Genomic DNA, 21,978 nt, shown 5'->3' on the forward strand with positions numbered 1-21,978 from the left:
TCTCTCTTTAAAAAGACATTTTTGACGTCATTGTGAGCTTTTATCTCGGCAAGTAAGAGATATATAAAAGCCACTTTGCCAAAAACTGATTGCAGCTTCTACCTTGTGACAGGTATGCATGTTATTGTTTTTTCTGTTCCTTCCTAGTGGGATAAATCATTTCTTTGGTAAGTCTCGAACTTCGTATGTTCTTTTGGGTGTTTTTGTTTTGGTGAAAGGAGCTTTTTTTCGCATGTCTTTGGCTCCCCTTTTTGGAGAGAGTAAGCACTACATCCATTATCGTGGGAATTTAAAGCAAATACAGAGAATAATAAATTAAAAACCATTAAAAAAATACATACTTGAAATCTTGATTTACTTATTAGTGTTATTACGTTCACCTCGACATCTCTGCATCTCTGAGTGTGAACAATGTTGGGATTAATTAAAGCATCATCTGGCTGTGAGTCAGAACGGCTCCAGGATCAGATCAGGATTGTGGGTGTTTTCATGAACGAGTGAATAAATATTTGTTGCTATGAAGCCTTGACGCTTTATTTTTATATATTTATTTTTTCCCTTGCTGTGTCTCTGAGCTGCAGTAAACCCCAAGCAGCGTCTTATGGCTCGGCTGAGCGACGATCTCGATGTAGACAGCAGAGCGAGCCTTTTGTTTTTCAGCTGAAGCGGCTGAAAGGTCGCCTGAAAAAGCGGAGCAGCTGGCACTGAGCGCAGATGATGATGATGATGATGCAGAGGCCGTGGAGATGAGTGGTATTAATAGGAGGGCTTGAGTGTCACAGGCTTTCACAGTCGAGACCAGGGGGGGCTTGCTGTGGCGGACAGTCGGCGGACCGGCTTTTGGGGGGTCTTCCGATCCAGACTGCGCAGTCGGAATAAAACAGAAACGCAGCTCAGACCGGCAACATGGACGTGCTGACAGTTCTTAATTTGGGCGATATTGCCCAAGCTTTCTCCAAAATGGGAATGTTTCCAGTGTTTGATCTCGCTTACTACATCGTGTCCATCCTCTACCTCAAATATGAGCCAGGTGAGTGTGCTTGACACTTTTCTGCTTATTATTCATGTCATAAATATGTTAGAATATAAGTCTGCGTGCTGTTTGTGCAACAGTCCACAGGCTGTTAAGTAAAATATATCCAGAATAGCACGTTTTATACACCTGTGACTGGAATTTAACCAGGAAGTAATGAATGAGGCGAGAAAGTCCATGACTTGCATGATGTGTAATTTCATTGTGAACTGAAGGCTTTATTTGTATTACATTTAGCTCATACTTTGCCTAAATACCCTTACAAGGACTTTCTCTTGCAGTTATCTGTATAGTCCTTATAAAGAATGACCTGTTACATAAACTCCAGCAGCAGCAGCTCTGCAGCTCTGCTTTGCTTTATGTGAGGGAATGTGCGTTGCTGCAGCAGCCTGACCTCCTTTAGGAAATCACTGGAGTAGATAAACCCCCCAGCTTTGGTTAAAGCCCATTTTTTTCCATTAAGATTTAACTCCTTTGAGTAACAGAGCCCGAGGAGGTTGAAACCTGAGGCCTGTGCATACCAGTGACTTAAGCAATAAATAGAAGGGCCTGAAATAGCAGGTCATTGGGACCTCCAGAGCCAACTCCCCCGCCACCTTTGCTGCACACTTGTGCTTCACTTGTCCCTGGGAATGTGTGTGTGTATTCTTTGAAATAACACATTTGCCTCTCCACAGAGTAAAACACGTACTGTGATATTGATATGATGGCTTGGTCTTGTTGGCACTTTAGGTTTCAGCCTTGATGAAAGGAGCACAGAATGCATCTCACCCTCATAATAAGAAGCCCGCCATGCCCATCAAGCCCATTTAAAACTGTTTGCACAGCATGATCAGAACAAATGCCTCATCTCTCACATTTTTCTCAGCTGGAGGAGTCACTTGTCACATAAGCACAGCTGTAGGCCACTTGGAAGCCTGTTTTAGACCAACTACTTGGATAAAGTTCATCGATATAAATGCTTTTAACGAGTTTAGTGAAGTCAGCATGTTGTTAAAAGTCTGTTGTTGAGGGACCAAAGTTTTATATGTATGCTGTATGAACTAGATCAGGGAATCTCCCAGCTGGCACAGGGTTGAGATGTACTGGCCAAAAGACTGCAATGTGTGGAGTAAAGAAACATACTGCAAAAACGTAAAAGGCAGCCAAAACAGAGGGACTGCAGTTTGTGTGCGTTTTAAAGTTAGAAAGTACCAGCCAGCACGAATTAGGCTGACTTCAACTGTAAAGCTTGCCTTATTTTCATGCATGCAATTTCACAGTCAAATGAGTCCTGCTGTGGCTCCCACAATATCACATTGCAGCCACAATTATCCTGCACACGTCTGAGCAGAGAGCCTAAAATCGCACCAGAACTTTGAGCTGTTTTCTTTTTTCGGTTTATGTGACAGGAGAAAGGAGAGAGAAGTGTAGGGTCAAAGGTCACGAATGGCCTGTCAAAGTTGCATGCAGGAGAGGCCAGTGAGCAGGATGTATTTATAGGGCAGTATTTCTCAGGATCAGGTTGCCTTCAAATTGAGGACCGGTTGAACCGCTACACCCCCACCCACCTGTTGGTCAAGATTTGCACTCACATCTCGACTTACTGTAACAATGCTGTAATGCCGGCGAGGCTCTGTCCCGCACGAAATGTGCGTACAGTCTCAAAACTGGATACATGTAACCTTTTGTGTGGTCACACATTTGCAATTTTTCCACTTTTGTATTTCTTAGTTATAACTGTATCTGTTTTCTTGTTGCACCTCCTGCGTGCACGCCATGTCTAACTTCCTTTTCTTCTTTGAAATCAATTGGGCACCTAGTTTAGCTTTTGTCCTGTTGCTTTACCAGCTTCATCAGCTGTAGCACAACATGAAGCAGAAACATTTTTAGCTGCTGCGTACTGAACACTGGACACTGATTTAGAAAATGTGGAAAACTTATGACGGTGTCGGCTCGCAGAGTTTTAAAGTTTAATTGGCGCCTGCCTTGCTGCCACTCACATGGATACAACTTGTGAGTCCACAACATGACTGTTTGTCATACAGGCTTTCTTTGTAGCATCTTTTAAGATATATTCGTCTGGTATATTACAAAGAGCCACTCTAGTGTGTATCCTTAAGCAAAGCAGCCATTTGTCAACTCATAAGTGACTGTAGTCATCCTGAGTCAACATTGACCGATGATAAAGATGTGTACTATCAGGGCGTGACCTGGAATGATAAACTGGGTGTGCACAAAGATACAGCACACACGGGATCCACTGATATTAGCATTTGCAGGCTACTGGTAACAGTTAGGTCTGCAGGAGCTGGCGGAAATCATCAAAGATTAATATAGTTAATAAGTTAACATTCTGCCAAAAGTGCTGACTTTAATTAATTTAATTATATGCACATTTTACATAAGGAATCAGGAATCTGCTCACATGACATTTATTTGACTGGTAGGCATTCAGTTTATACTAAGCACATTTTCCTTTATTTGAATAAATAAACCTTTGATTTTATACATTTCAGTGGTATTTTACTCAAAGTTATTGTTTCACGCTGACTGAGGGTAAAAACTCTTTGAGTGTTTTAGAGGAGCAGGGGGTGGTGCAAGACAGCCTCCACGTTTTTCTCACTAGACAATTATAACAAGTTTTATTGTCAAGGACTTTTTGCAAAGCATTCGATCGATCAATCAACCGATCGATCAACATCATTTTATTACATTTACAAACAAATAAAAAACCACCACTAGGTGGTTCTCTAAAGAAAACTATTGACTTCCAATCAAATATCCACACTGTTTGTAGATAAATCACCTGACTGATCTTATAGTTACTTTAGTTGCTGAGTTGCTTAAGTTTTTGGAGGATTTTGTTAAGTTTTTCTGTTTGTATAATCTTGGAGAAAACAGAAGAATGAGCAGCATCTGAGTCTTTAATAAAAGCCCAGAACACATCATCATCATCATCAGCTTCATGCGCACACTGAGAGCACCTATTGACCAGCTGCTGTGATGTTTTGATCTTCACACCTGTAAGAGCCAATTAAAGGTTAATTTTATTGGTACTGGTAAAATGATTAGAGGAGAAATATACATGTTTGTTGTTAAGAATATAATTTCTAGTTAATTTCAAAATACTGTTTTGTTAAAGGTATAGAATATAGAAGTGCGACATTCTAATGCGCTTTTTAGTATTTTGGGCTTCCGGCACACTGTAATTACGTAGTTGGGGAGTCGGATAAACTGGAAGCAACACAGTTTTTTGACCGAGTCTTGCCATGTAAATTCAAAGTTTCAATAAACATCTTTTTTGCAAGAAAAGAGCCTGGACTTGCTCGCGTTCAAATGCATGTTGCCGGACTGACTCCTAAAGGTGGTACAGAAGAGTGAAATAGAGAAGGAGTGCCGCCGCTACATAAGTCAAAAAACTCGCTTCACCGATATGTGGGGGATCGGCTGCACTGCGCTGGGAAAGGAAGAGCGCAGCCTAGCGGAATGTAAGAAAAAAGGCGCTGCTTAGGGATGCTGGCACAGAACAGGATAATTCTTTGGATTATTCTTTAGAAGAAGGTAACAAACTCTCTTATTACTTCGTGCCGTAAGAGGAAAAAGACGTCTTTCGGAGGCTCATTAAGTTTGGTGGAAAACGAAAGTGAAACTTAACTTCGTGCCGTCGTCAACCCCGCTCTCTTTTTTCTCTCTCTGCCTGTGGGACTGCATGTTGTAAAACAGGATTTGATGCAGTCAACCGCCTGAGCGTGGCTGTGAAGGCCCAGCAGAGGCACCTTTCCCCGAGGGGCCAACGGCGACAGAGGCAGACCTTCCAAGGGCAAAGAAAAGAAGGAACCAAAGGAGACTGCTGGCAAAGCAAAGGATGATAAGAATAAATCAGATGTCCAGGAGAAAGAAGCAAAGAGGTTTGATGGGGCAGGATATGATAAAGACCTCGTGGAAGCACTGGAGAGGGATATTATATCTCAAAATCCAAATATTAAATGGGATGACATCGCAGACTTGGAAGATCCAAAATGGCATCAATAAGAGAGTTTATGAAAACAACAAAGAAATGGATAGCAGAGGATCATAAGCATATGATTCCAAATGAAGCTGAGCAGCAGGAGCACGTTACAGATGACTTGGAGGAAGCTGTGAACCCAGATGACAGCGCCTCACAGGTTGGAGCTAGAAAGGATGCAGTTCATAGCTCGTGTGGGTCTCAAGTCAGCCGAGCATCTACAACATCTAGAGTTTCCTCCACTCGTGCTAAACAAGAGCCAGACACTCTCCCTGTCCTGTCAGACGTCCTACCAACCCCGATAAAGACAGCAAACCTGCAAACAACCGCCTGAGCATGGCTGTGAAGGCCCAGCAGAGACACCTGCCCCGAGGGGCCAACGGCGACAGAGGCAGACCTTCCAAGGGCAAAGAAAAGAAGGAACCAAAGGAGGCTGCTGGCAAAGCAAAGGATGATAAGAATAAATCAGATGTCCAGGAGAAAGAAGCAAAGAGGTTTGATGGGGCAGGATATGATAAAGACCTCATGGAAGCTCTGGAGAGGGATATTATATCTCAAAATCCAAATATTAAATGGGATGACATCACAGACTTGGAAGATGCAAAAAAACTGCTGAAAGAAGCAGTTGTGTTGCCGACGTGGATGCCAGCGTTTTTTAAAGGAATTAGACGACCCTGGAAGGGTGTGCTTATGGTGGGACCTCCTGGCACGGGGAAAACACTTCTGGCTAAAGCAGTCGCTACCGAATGTAGAACCACGTTCTTCAATGTTTCCTCATCAACTCTGACCTCTAAGTACAGAGGAGAGTCTGAGAAACTAGTTCGCCTTCTCTTTGAAATGGCACGTTTTTATGCTCCCACCACGATCTTCATTGATGAAATTGACTCAATGTTCAGCCGCAGAGGAACCTCAGAGGAACATGAAGCTAGCAGGAGAGTAAAGGCAGAGCTACTTGTGCAAATGGATGCTGTTGGTGGAGCATCAGAGAACGACGACCCATCAAAGATGGTAATGGTCCTGGCTGCAACCAACTTTCCATGGGACATTGACGAGGCTCTGAGGAGGCGCCTGGAGAAGCGGATCTACATTCCTCTTCCTTCAACTAAGGGGCAAGTGGAGCTGCTCAAGATTAACCTCAGGGAGCTGGAGCTGGCCAGCGACGTGGACTTGGACAAGATCGCCGAGCACATAGAGGCTAATGTAGACCTGCTTATAGGAGCCAACTGTGCAAAAGCAATGGAGCCATGGCGTGTCATTAATGGACAAAATGGAGGTCCTTATGCAGTGAAGACCACCATTGGTTGGGTTGTGAATGGACCCATAAGAAAAGAACTAAATGACTCAGAAAACAAAGAACCACATTTCTCAGTAAGCCGAATCTCCTTAGTGGAAGTTGAGAAGCTACTGGTCCAACAGTATAACATAGATTTTTCAGAACGTAATTATGATGACAAAGAGGAAATGTCACAAGAGGACAAACAGTTTCTACGAGCAGTAGAAAAGACAACGACCTTCGAAAATGGACACTATAACATTGGATTGCCACTTAAGAATGAGAATCTTCAAATGCCAAACAACCGTTGTGTTGCGGAGCAGCGAATAGCATGTTTGCTCAGGAAGTTTAAGAAGAATCCTCAGTTTTTTGAAGATTATAAGTGCTTCATGGAAAACCTCATCACCAAGGGCTATGCAGTTCCAGTGCCAGACCACCAGTTGAGCCGTGACGATAACAGAGTGTTCTATATACCACACCATGGGGTGTATCACCCGAAGAAGAGCAAGTTGCAAGTCGTGTTCGACTGTACGGCTTCATATCTATGGAGGACCACAAGAGCCACGCGCATCAAAATAAAAAATTCTGTGCTTAATTAATGAATTGTAGAATAAAATCTGCATTTGTAAATTCATTTTTGAATTCTAATTTAATAAACTGATTTTTAAAATGCTTTTTAAGTCTTCATTTCAAAAAACATTTTCGAATTCCACTTTAATAAACTGCATTTCAAAAACCTTTTTCAAATTGCACTTTAATAAACTGCATTTCAAAATCCATTTCCCTTTCCTGTTCGCTCAGGGATTAACATGTGGATTAGCAGTTTGATTAACAACTTCATTTTAAAAATCCTGCTGCTATTCAAATTAGCCACACTGTGGGATGTAAGGAGCTCTCTGATTGGTTGGTCAGACACAGGCTGTCTGCCAGCCTGGATTTTTCTAGCTCATAGCTTTGCCCTGCTAAGAAGCGTGTGCTTGTACAAAGGCCATTCAGCCTCGGGATTTACACTCGGCTCGACACGGATATGTGAAGAATGAAGGGACCCTGCAGCGAAACGGAGAGCCCAACCTCTGACTGAGTGCCTGTTTACGCAGTCTGACCACCTGTTGAAGGTAACGTGCTAACGTGGCTAACGCTAGCATCACCGCACGTAGCCCCGTTATTTTAAGGTCATCTTAGCTTATGAAAATTTTACGTCGCAGCTGTACGAGCTAGCTACGTGTTTTGTAAGCTGCTGTGCTCTTCACAAATAAAGCTGGAAGCAGCTCAGACTGTTAGAACCAGCACTGAGGCCTGTTACATTTATATAGTGTTAGAGCAATGGCTGCAACCTACAGCCTTTAAACTAGCGATTAAAATGCTGACAGTAAACTCGTCAGTCCAGATGTTATCACATTACTTTATGATACTTAGAGTTAAAACAACTGAGACAGGCTGATTAAAATAACAGCTGTCAGTTCTCTCATTCCTTATATCAAGACTGGAGATCGCACTACTGATTTCAGTTCATTGTGTGGATGCTTTAAGGCATCCACACTATTGAGTTCCTGTTTCTCTTTATTCTTTATTAAGTGTGCCTATGCCAAGAGGCACACTAGATCATTTTGTGCGGCTGGATCTGAACTACTATGGTATGACTTTTGGTGTTCATGACTTTTATAGTTTTTGAAATATTTAGATTTTAGTGCAAATTTAGGCCAATTTCTAGGCTCCTGAGAAAGATTCTCCTTTTGGCACCATAGAAACAGACTTCATTTGTGGTGTGTTGGCTCTCTCTAGTGGTATACCGGGAGTAGTACGGCCTAAAGCGTGTATGCTTGGTGGAAAACTCCATATCCCACAATTCATAGCACGCCTCTACAGAGTAAACAATGGCGGACACCACTTCGTTTTATATGTCTTTTATTCGTGTTTCTAGGTCACAAAATAAACTTTTAAGATATTTTCAGGCGAGAATGTAGGTGTGTAAACTTCAACTATCTGCTCCTTTTATCAAGACATCCCATATTAGCAACAGTTCTCTTACGTGTTGCTGATAGCCGGCTAGCTAGCTAGCGACCCTTCGTGAAAAAGCACCCGGGCTTGGCCGACTCTCGTTTCATCACCCGATCGCTCGCCAAGAGTCTGTGTTTTAGCTGGACTTATTTTTCGTTTATATGGGCCAATGATGCTGGTCGATGTGGAAAAAATTACTGAGTTGTTTGGTGGTGGCTAGCGCGGAGCTACAACAGAGGGCAGCTATCCACCGGTGCGTGACAGAAAGGACATGCGGTGAAAGAGACATACGAAGCGGAGAGGCGACCGCTGATTGACCGGTGGTGGCTAACGCGGAGCTCAATCGTGGATCAGGGAAACCGAAGGCAGGAGCGTGAGGTGAACTGAATTTCAGGTAAGAAGTTATGAACTGCACTCTGTTTGGGTCAGATATAAACCGAGTTTAGGTGTAGTTTATTTTCGTTGTGCTGACCTTTTACAATCGTACTGCGTACTAGCTAGCACGATGGGAGTTTCTATACAGCTGTGTGCGCGCTAAGTTACTGACGTTGAACTTTATTTTATTCATAAGGGTTAGTTCGTAGAGTTGCTGTACAAACGGAATCGTCCCACAAGTTTTAATTATATTTTCATTGTTTTAACCCTTTAAATCCCAGTTTGGGTACATGAGTGCCCTGTTTTTTTGACAGAAAAAAACTAAAAACTTAAATATTTTCCATAAAAAACATTTGAAGTAATATTTGATTGTATGGTCCAAAGATTGGCACCAACATTCATTTTGATCCATTATTTTTTGTGCAGGAGCACAATTTAAAAAATCCATCCTTTCGTGATCCTTGGGACCAAAAATGGTCCAGCCCCAAAAAGTGCTCTAAAAATGTTATATATTAATATTTTTTTCCATTTTAAATGAGTCAGTCTTTTAAAACTACTTCTGCTTAAAATATTCATATCAAGTTTTAATTATATTTTCATTGTTTTAACCCTTTAAATCCCAGTTTGGGTACATGAGCGCCCTGTTTTTTTGACAGAAAAAAACTAAAAACTTAAATATTTTCCATAAAAAACATTTGAAGTAATATTTGATTGTTATTATAATTAGGCCTTTAGATGGTCCAAACATTGGCACCAACATTCATTTTGATCCATTATTTTTTGTGCAGGAGCACAATTTAAAAAATCCATCCTTTCGTGATCCTTGGGACCAAAAATGGTCCAGCCCCAAAAAGTGCTCTAAAAATGTTATATATTAATATTTTTTTCCACTTTAAATGAGTCAGTCTTTTAAAACTACTTCTGCTTAAAATATTCATATCAAGTTTTAATTATATTTTCATTGTTTTAACCCTTTAAATCCCAGTTTAGGTACATGAGCGCCCTGTTTTTTTGACAGAAAAAAAACTAAAAACTTAAATATTTTCCATAAAAAACATTTGAAGTAATATTTGATTGTTATTATAATTAGGCCTTTAGATGGTCCAAAGATTGGCACCAACATTCATTTTGATCCATTATTATTTTTTGTGCAGGAGCACAATTTAAAAAATCCATCCTTTCGTGATCCTTGGGACCAAAAATGGTCCCGCCCCAAAAAGTGCTCTAAAAATGTTATATATTAATATTTTTTTCCACTTTAAATGAGTCAGTCTTTTAAAACTACTTCTGCTTAAAATATTCATATCAAGTTTTAATTATATTTTCATTGTTTTAACCCTTTAAATCCCAGTTTAGGTACATGAGCGCCCTGTTTTTTTGACAGGAAAAAAAACTAAAAACTTAAATATTTTCCATAAAAAACATTTGAAGTAATATTTGATTGTTATTATAATTAGGCCTTTAGATGGTCCAAACATTGGCACCAACATTCATTCTGATCAAATACTATTTTTTTGCAGAAGTACACTAAATGTCATATAGTGCCATATCAGGTTTATCATTTTTTGCAAACACCAAATGCTTATTACCTTGTTTTGTTCTAAAATAAAATAAAAAAAATGTCTAAATAACAATACAAGATCACTTTGAACCAGAAAAACATTTATTTTAGAACGATGAACATGAACATTTATGTTACTGGGAATTGGAGAATGTTGTGTCCCGGGGGCGTTGCGAACAGCTCCAGCAGCCGCCACCAGCAGCACCATTGCCCGCTGCCAGTAGATGGGGTTTGGGTCTTGGTGTCAGTGTCCCCAGCACAACACGTCCGATACCACGTGAAAACAAATATATAATTTTTTGTCGTAGCCCTCAAACTGAATGTAACGATACTAATTTTCACTCTTTTTGCTTCTCGCGAAACAAAGACACTACTTCGCGCATCCCAAACCAGCGGAAATCTGTGCAGTCTAATTTGGCACGACATAGCACATGTGAATAGTAAGATTCAAGATTCTTTTTTTGTCACATGCATAGTTACACAACTACAACACGCAGTGAAATGTATCAAAAAAGTTCCTTACGCTTTCCCCCGGGGCGCTTCTCTGTTATGCGCCCTTGTCGAGTAGCGGCCTGGCCCGCGCTGCGCGCCCGCGCCCACACCGTGGAGACAACAATGGTCGGACAGCCGATCAGGCTGGGTCGGGTTTCAAAGTGTCCAAGATTACATGCGCAGCCTTATCACCAACGTTTAGAAGTGATCTGCTGTCGTAGACAATAAAACTAGAGGATTTTGGGATGTAAAAAAAGAGCAAAACATAAGTAAACAAATAAAAACGCGCATAGTAAACAAATAAAAAAAAGGCGCATAGACCGGAAGGATGTCACGGCCATCGTAACATTTAAGCTTGATCAGCTGTTGTTAGAATTTATTTGATTTTAATTTCTAGTATCAGCTGATGTTTGCTGGAGCCACAGCTGAAAAAAGGGCTGGTCCAAACCAGGAGATGTCCTTACTGAATCATCAGAGCTGAACTGGTGATGGAGAAACAGGTTTACCCTTTAGGTGACATGAATGAGTTGAAAGGAAGTTATGAACTGTTTCTGAGAGATAAATATACACCAAGCTCCTTTTTTTGTGTAGCTGACAGCTGGTAACTGTGCAGGGGCGGATCTAGCAAAGCTTTTGCCAGGGGGCCAGGTAGGGCATTAACAGAGAAAGGTGGACACAAAGATATACTTTTCTTTCTTACTCTCATATAAAATATTTAGCTTTTATTAAATAGTTATCTGAATCTTACAACCAAAGTTTGTATAATAATACACAAGATTGGCTGTAGACCATTGTTCATCATTCAGAACACTGTGTAAAAATAACAAAAAACAAAAAGTGAATGCGAAAGTGCATAAATATTTATTTTACGTGTTTGATGTGTGTGGCGGGGCGTGGTCTGCAGTGCCGCTGCAGGAGAGGTGGACCCACCTGAGCGGCATCTGCAATCACGCCTCTCAGGCGTAGTCTGTGCTCTCTCGGCTGTTTTTTGGGTGTGTGTCGGGCTGTGAGTTGAAAAGCTACAGCCGGCTGTTTGGGTAAACCAACCATGTGTGAAAAGTGGTCCATAACGTAATGCTTCAAAGCGTGTTCATGCAAACATTGTCGGGTCTGCCGTGGTACAATGGGACTTCTGCTCATGAACCTGTGTGCACAGCGTCTGCAAATCGGCGCTGTACGAAGTAACTTCATCTTTACACAAAACTGTAAGCTGTTATCTGTGAAGCGTGAGCGGTGTTTGTTTTTACCATAGTTCATGGTGGAGAATGGCTGCTCTTCTGAGTTTTGCCCTAAGCAGCCGTATGAATGGCAAACTACACTGATTAGCAGCAGCATAGGCACACTTAAAATTTCTTCCGAAATTTTCGCTTTCTAGTTGTGTGGATGCTGATTAAGCAGTGTGTGTGTCTGATGGCCCGAAGCTGACTCAGAGCTGTAACACCATCAATGGCTGCAGTATGGAACAGATGTGGGTGTGTCCTCATCTCCCAGAGGAGTCCAAATCGTCATCAAACAGCCTTACAGACACAAAAACGTGAAAATATAAACAACCAGACTATCAGCAGTGATTTAAATACTTTAAGACTTCTGTGAAAATCATTTACAGTATATATCACAGAATTTAAGGCCTTTATAATCACAGAGCATACAGAGAAAAGTACTAAACTGAATCAATTTCAGCTTTCATTTCTCATGATGTATATTGTATTAATAATTAAATTTCATTATCTGTGTCTTTACCACACATTTGCCACACAGGTGTAGATACTGTAGGTTCAGTGAATGCTGAAATTGCACTGATTAGAATATACTGGACATTCAAAGCTAAGATTCAGTACACTGTGTTAGAGGCTGGGATTTGATGAATTCATCATATATACAACCTTTGATCATCATTTATGTCCAGCTGAGAATGAATCTGTGCACTCACATATTAAATGAACTGAAATCAGTAGTGCAATCTCCAGTCTTGATATAAGGAATGAGAGAACTGACAGCTGTTATTTTAATCAGCCTGTCTCAGTTGTTTTAACTCTAAGTATCATAAAGTAATGTGATAACATCTGGACTGACGAGCTTACTGTCAGCATTTTAATCGCTAGTTTAAAGGCTGTAGGTTGCAGCCATTGCTCTAACACTGTATAAATGTAACAGGCCTCAGTGCTGGTTCTAACAGTCTGAGCTGCTTCCAGCTTTATTTGTGAAGAGCACAGCAGCTTACAAAACACGTAGCTAGCTCGTACAGCTGTGACGTAAAATTTTCATAAGCTAAGATGACCTTAAAATAACGGGGCTACGTGCGGTGATGCTAGCGTTAGCCACGTTAGCACGTTACCTTCAACAGGTGGTCAGACTGCGTAAACAGGCACTCAGTCAGAGGTTGGGCTCTCCGTTTCGCTGCAGGGTCCCTTCATTCTTCACATATCCGTGTCGAGCCGAGTGTAAATCCCGAGGCTGAACGGCCTTTGTACAAGCACACACGCTTCTTAGCAGGGCAAAGCTATGAGCTAGAAAAATCCAGGCTGGCAGACAGCCTGTGTCTGACCAACCAATCAGAGAGCTCCTTACATCCCATGGTGTGGCTAATTTGAATAGCAGCAGGATTTTTAAAATGAAGTTGTTAATCCAACTGCTAATCCAACTGCTAATCCACATGTTAATCCCTGAGCGAACAGGAAAGGGAAATGGATTTTGAAATGCAGTTTATTAAAGTGCAATTTGAAAAAGGATTTTGAAATGAAGTTTATTAAAGTGCAATTCGAAAAAGGATTTTGAAATGCAGTTTATTAAAGTGCAATTCGAAAAAGGATTTTGAAATGAAGTTTATTAAAGTGCAATTCGAAAATGTTTTTTGAAATGAAGACTTAAAAAGCATTTTAAAAATCAGTTTATTAAATTGGAATTCAAAAATGAATTTACAAATGCAGATTTTATTCTACAATTCATTAATTAAGCACAGAATTTTTTATTTCGATGCGCGTGGCTCTTGTGGTCCTCCATACATACCAGGATATGTCTCTAAACAAGGAGTTACCGCAGGGACCGGATCTGACTAACACGCTGGTGGGTGTTCTTTTAAGATTCCGTGAAGATTCAGTAGCGCTGATGGCAGACATTGAATCAATGTTTTACCAAGTCAATGTACCAGAAAGGGATGCTGATCTTCTTCGTTTTCTCTGGTGGCCAGATGGCAAGCTGGATGAGCCCATGAAGGAATATAGGATGATGGTGCACCTCTTCGGAGCTACTTCCTCACCAAGCGTCGCCTCATATGCGCTAAGAAGAACGGCAGAAGATCACAAGGAAGAAGCATCTCCAGAAGCTGTTCAGACAGTCCTGTGCAACTTCTACGTTGATGACTGTCTGAAAAGTGTAGCTACAGAAGAGGCTGCAGTGAAATTAGTCAGTGATCTTCGTGCTCTGTGTACCAGTGGAGGGTTTACATTAACAAAATGGACAAGTAACAGTAGAAAAGTGTTGATGTCAATTCCTGAAGAACACAGAGCCAACGAGGTGAAAGATCTGGATCTTAGGCATGACACTTTGCCAGTTGAGAGAACTCTAGGTGTACAGTGGAACACAGAAGCAGATACCTTCACTTACACTATAAGGTTGCAAGACAAGCCAATGACCAGAAGAGGCATTTTGTCAGTCATTAATTCAATTTATGACCCTCTTGGCTTTCTAGCACCAGTCATCTTGCCTGCAAAACTTTTGTTGAAAGATCTCTGTAAAGAGCAGCATGGTTGGGACAAGGAGATCAATGAAAAGCATGCAAAAATTTGGAAAAAATGGAAAGAAGACGTTGTACTCCTCTCCAACTTCCATGTGAGTAGATGCCTAAAGCCTACAGGTTTCGGATGCACCGTTGTTGCGCAGTTGCACCATTTTTCCGATGCTTCAGATTACGCATATGGAACTGTCTCTTACCTGTTGATGGAAAATAGACGAGGCAAAAGACATTGTGCCTTTCTCATTGGGAAATCAAGAGTTTCTCCGCTCAAGCAAGTCACAATTCCTAGGCTTGAGCTGACTGCAGCAGTGATTTCAGTGAGGATGGACAGATTACTGCGACAAGAACTTCAAGTTCCTCTGCAACAATCAGTCTTCTGGATGGACAGCACAACTGTGCTTAGATACATTGATAGCGAAACATCTCGCTTCAAAACTTTCGTTGCAAATAGAGTTTCACTGATTCGAGAAGCAACCAAGCCATCGCAATGGAAGTATGTGACATCGACAGAAAATCCTGCGGATCAAGCAAGCAGAGGCTTAAAGGCAAAAGATCTGCTGGAAGGAGGTTCATGAATTCACGGGCCGAACTATCTTCTAGATGAAAACGAATGGCCAGAACAGCCAGTGAGAAAGAAGGAAAACCTTCAAAATGATCCAGAAGTCAAGACTTCAGCAACGGTTAATATACTGAAAGTTGAGGAAGGCATGGAACCAATGAAACATGTGATTGACTACTATTCAGACTGGAATAAACTGAAAAGAGCAGTGGCCTGGATAATGAAGCTAAGGAAGGTGCTGTGGATGTTAAAAGAAGCAAGAAAACATTACTCAAACATAGTCCAGAAAAATAAAAATGATCCTGAAAAGCGAAAGTTAAAGTTGCAAGTGCACATGGAGACATTTAAATCTGCAATGGGAAAGAAAGCGCTTGCTTTGGAGGATCTTGAGGCTGCCGAATCGGAAATTGTTCGCTTCAGCCAGAAACAACATCATGGAGAGGAGATCAAAATCCTACAGAAGGGAGGACAGCTCAGCTGTTCAAATTAGACCCAGTTCTTCGAGATGGGATGCTGAGAGTTGGTGGCAGACTCAATAAATCAGGCTTGCCAGAAAATGCTAAACAACCAGCAATTCTTTCTAAACACAGCAAAATCTCTGAAATCATTTTGAGAGACATCCATCAACGAACTGGTCACTGCGGTCGCAATTATGTGCTGGCGCAACTGCGATGCAGATATTGGATTCCTCAAGCCAATTCGGCAATTAGAAAGATAATCAACAAATGTCAAACTTGCCGTAGGATTTCTGGAAGGATTGGTGAGCAGAAGATGGCAGACTTACCTGAAGACCGTCTTCTACCAGACAAACCTCCGTTTACAAACACTGGTGTCGACTACTTTGGCCCATTTGATGTCAAGCGGGGCCGGGGTACTGTCAAAAGATATGGTGTCATGTTTACCTGCCTCACTCTCAGAGCTGTACATATTGAAGTTGCAGACAGTCTTGACACAGACTCCTGTATCAATGCGATTTGACGTTTCATCTGCAGAAGAGGTCAAGTTACCATCATGAGGTCAGATAATGGCACAAACTTTGTGGCAGCGGAAAGGGAGTTGAGGGAAGCCATTCAAAGACTGGATCACGACAAAATAGAAAGAATCCTACAACCAAAAGGTATAAAGTGGATTTTTAACAGCCTGGCTGCTTCACATCAAGGTGGAGTTTGGGAGAGACAAATTCGAACAGTGCGTCGAATTCTCAGCGCTCTCTTGAAGGAACAAGTGCCAAATGAAGATTGTCTTCATACGATAATGTGTGAGATTGAAAGCATCATTAATGGCAGACCTCTCACAAGCGTCTCAGATGACATAAATGACGTTGAAGCTTTAACGCCGAGCCATCTGTTGCTACTTAAGTCACAGCCCCTCATGCCTCCAGGTGTCTTCAACAAAAATGATGCATACACCAGAAGAAGATGGAGACAGGTTCAATATCTAGCAGATTTGTTTTGGACCAGATGGACTCGTGAATATCTTCCACTTCTGCAAGAGCGCCAGAAGTGGCTGAAACCGAGAAGAAACTTCATGGTCGGAGATCTTGTGCTGCTGGTGGACAGTTCTTCTCCACGCAACTCCTGGCTCATGGGGAGAGTGGTTGAGACGTTGCCAGACTCAAGTGGAACAGTCCGAAGATTGAAAGTAAAAACTAAAAGCAACATCCTGGAAAGACCCGTTAACAAGTTGTGTCTTCTGGAGGAGGCTTCATCCGAGCGATGAAGAGAAAGAATGTTTGTTCATGGACATTACAATTAGGTTGGCTCTTAATGATTAATGTGTAAGTTAATAATTGTCTAGTTCTCTCACCTAACCAATTAGGGGCCGGATGATGTAAGAGCCAATTAAAGGTTAATTTTATTGGTACTGGTAAAATGATTAGAGGAGAAATATACATGTTTGTTGTTAAGAATATAATTTCTAGTTAATTTCAAAATACTGTTTTGTTAAAGGTATAGAATATAGAAGTGCGACATTCTAATGCGCTTTTTAGTATTTTGGGCTTCCTGCACACTGTAATTACGTAGTTGGGGAGTCGGATAAGCTGGAAGCAACACAGTTTTTTGACCGAGTCTTGCCATGTAAATTCAAAGTTTCAATAAACATCTTTTTTGCAAGAAAAGTACCTGGACTTGCTCGTGTTCAAATGCATGTTGCCGGACTGACTCCTAAAGGTGGTACAAAAGAGTGAAATAGAGACGGAGTGCCACCGCTACAACACCCTTCTGACAGCTCATCCTCTGTGTTGCAGGCTCGGTGGAAGTTTCTCGCAGGAGTCCCGTGGCCTCCTGGCTCTGCGCCATGCTCTACTGCTTTGGTAGTTACATCCTGGCAGACATCATGCTTGGAAGCAGCCCCGTCGACTATTTCCAGCACAACAGCCACATCCTGCTGGCCTCAGCTGTCTGGTGAGAAAACCCCCAGAACCAGTTCACTCATCACTCGTGTGGCCCCCGCTGCTTTTATTTAATTTTCAAGATGACATTTATGATACAAAGATCTGTCTCTTCCATTAGACATCAAGGATAATGAGTTAAAGTTGCAGCGTGGTCAGGAAACCAAACGCACACAGTGGATTTATCCATTTATTTTATTCACAGGGAGGAGATTTATATGTAACAGGAATAAAAAAAGTAATGTTTTATATTTGTTGAGGTATAAACTCACAAAGGTTGTCGATCTCAATCGCAGGTACCTCATCTTTTACTGCCCGCTGAACCTCTTCTACAAATGTGTGAGTTTCTTGCCCATCAAGCTGGTGTTGGTCGCCCTGAAGGAAGTTGTGCGCACTCGTAAGATCGCCGCAGGGGTTCACCACGCCCACCACGCCTACCACCACGGCTTCTTCATCATGGTGATCGTTGGATATGTCAAAGGTTGGTGTGACAGGGCTTTTGGTGCGTGTATAGTCCCTAAATCACCACTGTATTCACCGAGATGGAAAGGCGATTATGCTTGTGAGGAACAAACTAGTTTGTAAGAGAGTCATGGCAATTGCCAACTCCTTGGAACTAATTTAGTGTCACATACATACATAGATACACATACTCGATGCATCTACAGTCTTTGTTACTGTGGCTGTCGGATCATCAGTCGCATGATTTAAACATGCATTAGTTGTACTTGCCTCTGTGGATGGATTACCACCAAGGCAACTGTGCCTTGAAAGCTCCAGGCTCAAGTGGTTTTCACTAATGTGATAAATAATTCACTCAGGAGTAAATGTCCAGTGTAACAGGATCATAGCTAGGGTTACGTTTTGTGGTTAACCGTAATGTGGGCCATGCTTTCTGAGCCAACTTGGGGATCCTGTGTGGAAACAGAGATTTATTATGTGTTTAAAAAGGGTCGGGAAACTATTTTAGTAGATAAACTGTGCACAGTCTGAAGAAGAGGTTCTAGCAGCTCCTTTTTTTGTAGTTTTTGTAATATCCAATCACAGCTGCCCAATAGCTAGAAAAGCTGCGTATAAAATGTTAGGTGTGGGTTCATTCTGGTCTAACTTCTTTTCCAGACATGAACCTGCCAAAGAAAGAAAGAAAAAATGGCATGCTTCTATTTAAAAAAGGAGCAAACCCTGATAGATGAGGTTGTGCAAAATGTTAAACCGCATTTCTACTTTATCATGAAAGCCTCCTGTCCCAGTTACAATAAGGAGGCCCTGCAGGCGTCCTTGTTGAAAATGGGCGTAGGAAGCTGAAGTCAGATAAGAGTAGTGACTCTCAACATAGACTTTTTTTTTGATCCTCCTGTCTATTTTTATCCTCACAGGATCTGGAGTGGCTCTCATGTCTAATTTTGAGCAGCTGCTTCGTGGTGTGTGGAGACCCGAGACCAACGAGATCCTCAACATGTCATTGTAAGTGTAGGGGGAAAATATGACGATCAGTGTCTCATTAAATACAAAACTTAAAGCTGAACTGCGCATAATGCTGAGTTTGTTAAAGTCACTCATGTGGCGCTCTAAACATGTTCTGACTTCTGGTGCCCTCCGGTGGTGGGAGCTAAAAAGGACACTCTAAACACCATGATTCCGTGGTGAGTGGGTAACCTGTTTGCTTTACATGTGAAATATCCCCCACTTTAGACACAAACTGAGACTTAGGGGTCACAAGGTAGTGTAGTCCTAGTGACTTCCCCAAGCCTGGATGAAAACGCAGTCAGGACATAAAATCTGTGCCAAATCAAAAACGTGCTCCAATCTGCTGAGGTGACGCCTCTGGAAATAACGTAACAGCAGGAAGTACCCACTTACACAGTGTCAGATAAGAGTTTATTTTTTAATATTATGAAATTAACTTTAAGTTTAATTAAGTTTGTGTTGTCTCCAGAGGTAATTCATGGCTTTAATCAAGCCTTCTGCCACACAAGTGAATATTAAAATAGAAATGAATTCAAATTAAATAGCAGGTTTTGCTCCAGCCTCCACTCCAGCCCTTTTTGCTCTCTGTTTTTGCTGCCAGCGTTCGTTTTACCAGCATTTTTTTTTTTTCTACAGCCCAACCAAAGCCAGTCTCTACGGTGCCATCCTCTTCACCATGCAGGAGGCCCACTGGCTGCCAGTGTCCAAGAGCACCCTTATCCTCATCTTCACTCTCTTCATGGCCACAAGCAAGGTACGATAAGCAATTCAGTGGCTGAACTGAGAAGCATCCACCTCTGTGAACACATCTGCACTGTGTCAAAACACTCACTTTTGTTTCGTTGGACTGATGAAACATGTTTTGTACTTCACAAATTAGGGTTTATGGGAAATACACAACTAACCTGTTGGTTTTAAAGTGAAATACACTGAATGTAAGTGTTATTGATCACAGGAGATCTTTTACCTGTAACATCAAGTGTATCATATTTGACACACTCAACCTGTACACCATCCGTGGGATAAATTGCACAATACATTTTTAACCAGCAAAAATAATACAAATTAAATGTAAAATTACCATTTTTTCGTATTATGTGGTTAGTTTTTTCTGTTGGAACTTTCCACTTAATAATTCTGAAACATGTGGGATAAACTCTAAGGCTGCTTTATTACTGAACTTAAAGAAACAAAATAACTCGCTAACTAGGCGCTAATGAAGGAACACACAGCAAGAGGGAGAACCCGACAAAGAACAGAAGCAAACTGAAGGTTTAAATAAACAACACAGATTACTGATGAGTGGAAACACCGGGGGAACACAGCTGAACAGAATTTGATCTGACTGTTCTCTCCTCTCAGGTGGTGATGACCGCCCGGCACTCTCACGGCTCCCCCTTTGCTCTCATTGAGTCCTGGATCTGCCACCTGCTGTTCAGCTCTCCTCTGGCTGGTGGTGAGGAGGACCACCATCATCCTCCTCCTGCAGGTGCTCCATCTTCACCTCTCAAGACCAAGGAGGATCTGAGCGAAGGTGCTCGCAAGAGGAAGGTCAAGAAAGCTGAGTAGAGCGCCGTGCTGCACTGCCGAAACGATTGGACTTCCCATTCCTTTCTAAGACGAGGGGCAGTTTGATGATGTTTGATGTTTTGCCAAGTGAGAGCCTTTCTATTAGAGCAACATGGTGCTTTCGACATTTGACATCACCCGAGGACTCTGTAAATACCACAGCCAAAGCTTCACACCCAACCTGGACCTTTGAAAACTATTTATTTATGTGTCTGTGAACATCTGCATCTGTGCAACACTGTGTGGCGATCCACGGTCAGGGGCTGCAGCATGCCCTTAGGACAGCTTTCGTTCCTCATCAGTAGTTGTTACCAGGAGCAAGTGGTTTTCTTTTAGTTCACCAATTCTTATTTTCATGAAGGAAGCAGCAGAAAATGTTAATTAATTTGACTCTTAACCTGAAATTCTAATGTGAATAAAGCATTATGTGAAAGAACACGGATGATTTTTACACTGAACTGAAAGCAAATTAATATCTTTCAATAAAATCAGGAGAAACATGGTGTCTGTGTGGTGTCTGTGCCATTCGTATGTTGTCTGTTCTCTTTGACAGTCTGGAGACACCATCACAACACACACTAAACCATAACCCTAACCCAAACTGTATCCCAGTAACCCTAACCTTAACCACAATCACAATCCAATCCCAAACCCTAACCAATCCCTTTTTGTATTTTTTTCCTAAGTGGACACCAGCAGGATTTTCTTCCAAGTTGTAAAGCTATGACAAAATAAACTTTGTCAGATGCAATGTTGATCCATGAACAACACCTACACAAGGACATCGGCTGTATCATCCTGGGTCTATCACAGTCCTCCGCTTGGAAGGACACACCCAGATCACCCTGGAGACATCCTAGTTGTTCAGGTGATCCCTCTGAAAAAAAGAAAACCAAAGGACCAGTCCTTTTGGTCATAGGGTTACTGGGATCGATCCCAGAGCCAGGCCCGTGGAGGGAACCTGAAGGAGAGTCTCTGGTAGAAGGGGCCTCAGCCCATGGGGCCTGCCCTGGGGGTCTGATCCCTGGCTGTTGAAGCTAGCTCAAGGGACAAAATGTACTTCACAGTTTAGTTAATGGGACATGAAACTAACGACTGAGCCCATAAAACTGTCCGTGAAGTGTCTACTGAGGTCAGAGAGGAAGGATTTTAGATGTAGATATATTTTCTGCCAGCAGATGAGGCACTTAGACATCGGCTTCACTTTTCTGGAAGCTACATCCATCTTTTTACCTGGTTTTAGGAGGTTAAAGAAGCATTTTAGGCTTTTGATGTTACCTATGTAAGGATGTGACACAGTCAGGCTTCAAGTTAACTGTCCTCAGCATATATTTTGAAATAACACAGTATACAATGGAATGGTCTTTTTACTATGAAAGTGAATTTCCTCTCTGGTGGCAAAGCCCCATAGACACCTGTACAAGTGATCAACTCCCAGATCAACTCGAGCTTTAAGACTGCAATTGACTCGACACTAGAAGGTTTCAGAAGCTCTGCTCTAAGCAGGGGCCGGTCCAAGTCGAATTTTGGGAATTCTA

General features: G+C 41.8%; 2 protein-coding genes across 3 annotated transcripts; both read left to right on the forward strand.

Moving 5' to 3' along the window:
* Positions 1 to 523: 523 nt before the first annotated feature.
* tmem38a (transmembrane protein 38A) lies at positions 524 to 20,943 on the forward strand. The gene is made up of 6 exons (XM_003449016.4): positions 524 to 1,030; positions 17,261 to 17,417; positions 17,701 to 17,885; positions 18,781 to 18,868; positions 19,508 to 19,625; positions 20,234 to 20,943. The coding sequence occupies exons 1-6, from the start codon at positions 907 to 909 to the stop codon at positions 20,438 to 20,440; spliced, it is 879 nt and encodes a 292-aa protein (XP_003449064.1). The 5' UTR covers positions 524 to 906; the 3' UTR covers positions 20,441 to 20,943.
* Positions 13,637 to 16,875, forward strand: LOC106098508 (uncharacterized). Of its 2 annotated transcripts, XM_019346231.2 has the most exons (2): positions 13,663 to 13,783; positions 13,908 to 16,875. In XM_019346231.2, exon 2 carries the CDS (start codon positions 13,928 to 13,930, stop codon positions 15,026 to 15,028), a length of 1,101 nt encoding a protein of 366 aa, XP_019201776.1. In that variant the 5' UTR covers positions 13,663 to 13,783; positions 13,908 to 13,927; the 3' UTR covers positions 15,029 to 16,875. The 2 variants fall into 2 exon arrangements, with proteins under 2 accessions (XP_025754802.1, XP_019201776.1); XM_025899017.1 differs by having other exon boundaries at positions 13,637 to 16,875.
* Positions 20,944 to 21,978: the final 1,035 nt, after the last annotated feature.

This window comes from Oreochromis niloticus, linkage group LG15 (genome assembly GCF_001858045.2).
Source record: "Oreochromis niloticus isolate F11D_XX linkage group LG15, O_niloticus_UMD_NMBU, whole genome shotgun sequence".
NCBI lineage: Eukaryota > Metazoa > Chordata > Actinopteri > Cichliformes > Cichlidae > Oreochromis > Oreochromis niloticus.